The sequence below is a fragment of the Eimeria mitis genome, genomic scaffold (assembly GCF_000499745.2).
Source record: "Eimeria mitis Houghton genomic scaffold, Emh_scaff2135, whole genome shotgun sequence".
NCBI classification, from domain to species: Eukaryota; Apicomplexa; class Conoidasida; order Eucoccidiorida; family Eimeriidae; genus Eimeria; species Eimeria mitis.
In genome coordinates, this window is record NW_013570458.1 from 1 (window position 1) to 2,500 (window position 2,500).

General features: G+C 43.2%; 1 protein-coding gene across 1 annotated transcript; it reads left to right on the plus strand.

Moving 5' to 3' along the window:
- Positions 1 to 1,243: 1,243 nt before the first annotated feature.
- On the plus strand, positions 1,244 to 1,594 carry EMH_0049150 (uncharacterized protein; the record flags this gene model as incomplete). Its single annotated transcript, XM_013496488.1, has 1 exon — positions 1,244 to 1,594. The coding sequence occupies one exon, from the start codon at positions 1,244 to 1,246 to the stop codon at positions 1,592 to 1,594; it is 351 nt and encodes a 116-aa protein (XP_013351942.1).
- Between the last annotated feature and the right edge of the window lie 906 nt (positions 1,595 to 2,500).

The following is a 2,500-nucleotide window of genomic DNA, read 5'->3' on the forward strand; positions in this document are numbered from 1 at the left end:
TATATATATATATATATATATATATATATATATATATATATATATATATATATATATATATGTATATAAACTCCGTCGATTGCAAACGTGAATTGAATAAGAAAGCTGAATATATATGCAAACCACCAGATACGCAATCGTGGAGCAACAGGCCTCAGAAGCAAAAGATGTAAGCGAATAAATATATTTAATATTTTTTATATTAAAATATATATAAAATATATATATAAAATACTCAATTAGTATGTCGTTCGTCTGCGGGATTCACTCTGCGTCCTCGAAGCAAAGCTCATGGCTAAGAAAGCTGAACTCCTCGCCGTCACGAGCCGAAATAATGCAGTATGTCATCAGAAAACGTTTTTCTTTGTAATATTTTTTTATTTATTTAAATATTTATTTGTTTTTCTTTTTTTTAATCATCAGGCGGAGAAATATACCCTTGCATCGGCCACCAGGTCTCTTATGAACACTCAACCACAACCGACAAAGGAATGCAGGACTGCCGGCAGCAGTCTCACGCCCCATCTGAACATAAACTTGAAATAAAAACTCAAATTTTGTTTTCTTTTTCTTTTTAATTTCTTCTTTGCGGATATATCTTTTCCCCCAGCAAGCGATACGTCGGCGGCGGGTCGCCGCCGTCTTGCAGTGAATGCTGGGGGGCCCCACAGCAGCCCTCCTGGCCTTAGCCGACGATTGGACCTGAATGCTGTTGTTTTATTATTTAATAAGAGTTTAAATATAAATATTTTATTATATTTTCTGAAATTTAATTGAACTGATATGTGATTCCTGAGGTCTTCGCTTTCTTTACCCTCAGCCCGGGGGCACCCCTCAAACCCTCACCCATCCTCACACCTGCTGCCGCAGCTCTGGGGGTTTTTGCTGATCTAACAAGAAGATGTATTTCTCTTTAAAGTGTTTACAGAAGATGCCATCAAGCAGCCAGCGATGACAACGCAAACACTCAAGGGCCCTCCCCTGGGGCCCCCTGGGTGGCCGGCTCAGCTGCTGCTGTTGCTGCTGCTGCTGCTGCTGCTGCTGCTGCCTCCTTCTCTCCTCCGTATTAGCGGCGTGATGGTGCTAGACTGGTTGCTTACTGCTTCTTCTCTTTCTGCATTTGTTTGTATAGCTGGGGGGGTGCATGCGCCCCTGCCGAGCCGCCTGAGGGCCCCCCCGATGCTGTTTAGTTTGTTTTTGTTGTGTTGCTGTTGTTGTTTCTGTTCTCTATCGGGGGAGCAGTATGCCTCTGCCCTCGTTGTGCGTCAGCAGGGGCCCCTCGATAGCGGCTGCATGGGCCCCTGTGCTTCCTCATCGGGGGCCCCCCGCAGCAGCAGACCCTTTGGGGGTTTCTTGCTGCACCGTGCTGCTGCAGCAGCAGCCAGGAATTCTCCACTATCACCCCGCGTTACAGCTCGCTCGTTCCCTCTGCAGCAGCACTCACCCTCCCCCTCACCCTCATCAGCACCAGCAGCAGCAGCAGCAGCAGCAGGAGCAGCAGGAGCAGCAGGAGGAGGAGAAACAACAGCAACAGCAGCAGGGGGTGTTGTATGTGGTGGTGATGGTGTATCTTTGGATAGATTTCGTAATATAGGTATAATGGCACATATAGATGCAGGCAAAACAACAACAAGTGAGAGAATATTATATTTTACGGGTGTTTCACATAAAATAGGAGAAGTACATAATGGTGAGGCTACTATGGATTGGATGGAGCAAGAAAGAGAGAGAGGAATAACAATAACAGCAGCAGCAACAACATGTTATTGGTCTGGTTCGAGTAACACACTACAACCCCACCGTATAAATTTAATAGATACACCAGGACATGTAGACTTTACTGCAGAAGTAGAGAGATCTTTACGTATACTCGATGGTGCTGTTGCTGTATTTGATGCTGTTTCTGGTGTTGAACCACAAACTGAAACTGTATGGATACAAGGAAATAAATATAATATTCCTCGCTTAGCTTATATAAATAAAATGGATAGATTAGGCGCAGATTTCTTCGGGTGTATGCAACAAATAAAAAATAAACTAGGCGGTGATCCGGTGCCTATACAGCTGCCTTTTGGTGCAGAAGCAGGATTTAATGGAGTTATTGATTTAATATATAATAAACTTTTTATTTTTGATGAAATATATGAAAAAAATAAACAAAAAAAAAAAAACTTTCACATACACCCCGTACCGATTGAACTGAAACACGATGTAGATAAGTGGCGAGGTGACCTTATAGCGAGAGCAGCAGAAGCAACAGAAGAATTATTAAATAAATATATAAATGAAGAAACATTAAATACAGAAGATATTATAAAAGGAATACGCATACAAACTATACATGCTGGGCTCGTGCCCATGCTCTGCGGCAGCTCCCTAAAGAACAAAGGCGTACAGCCCCTCCTCGATGCTATTGTACACTTCTTACCTTCTCCCCTAGACAAACCCCCAGTGCATGCATTGCTCCACACCACCAAAACCAGCAGCAGCACCAGCAGCA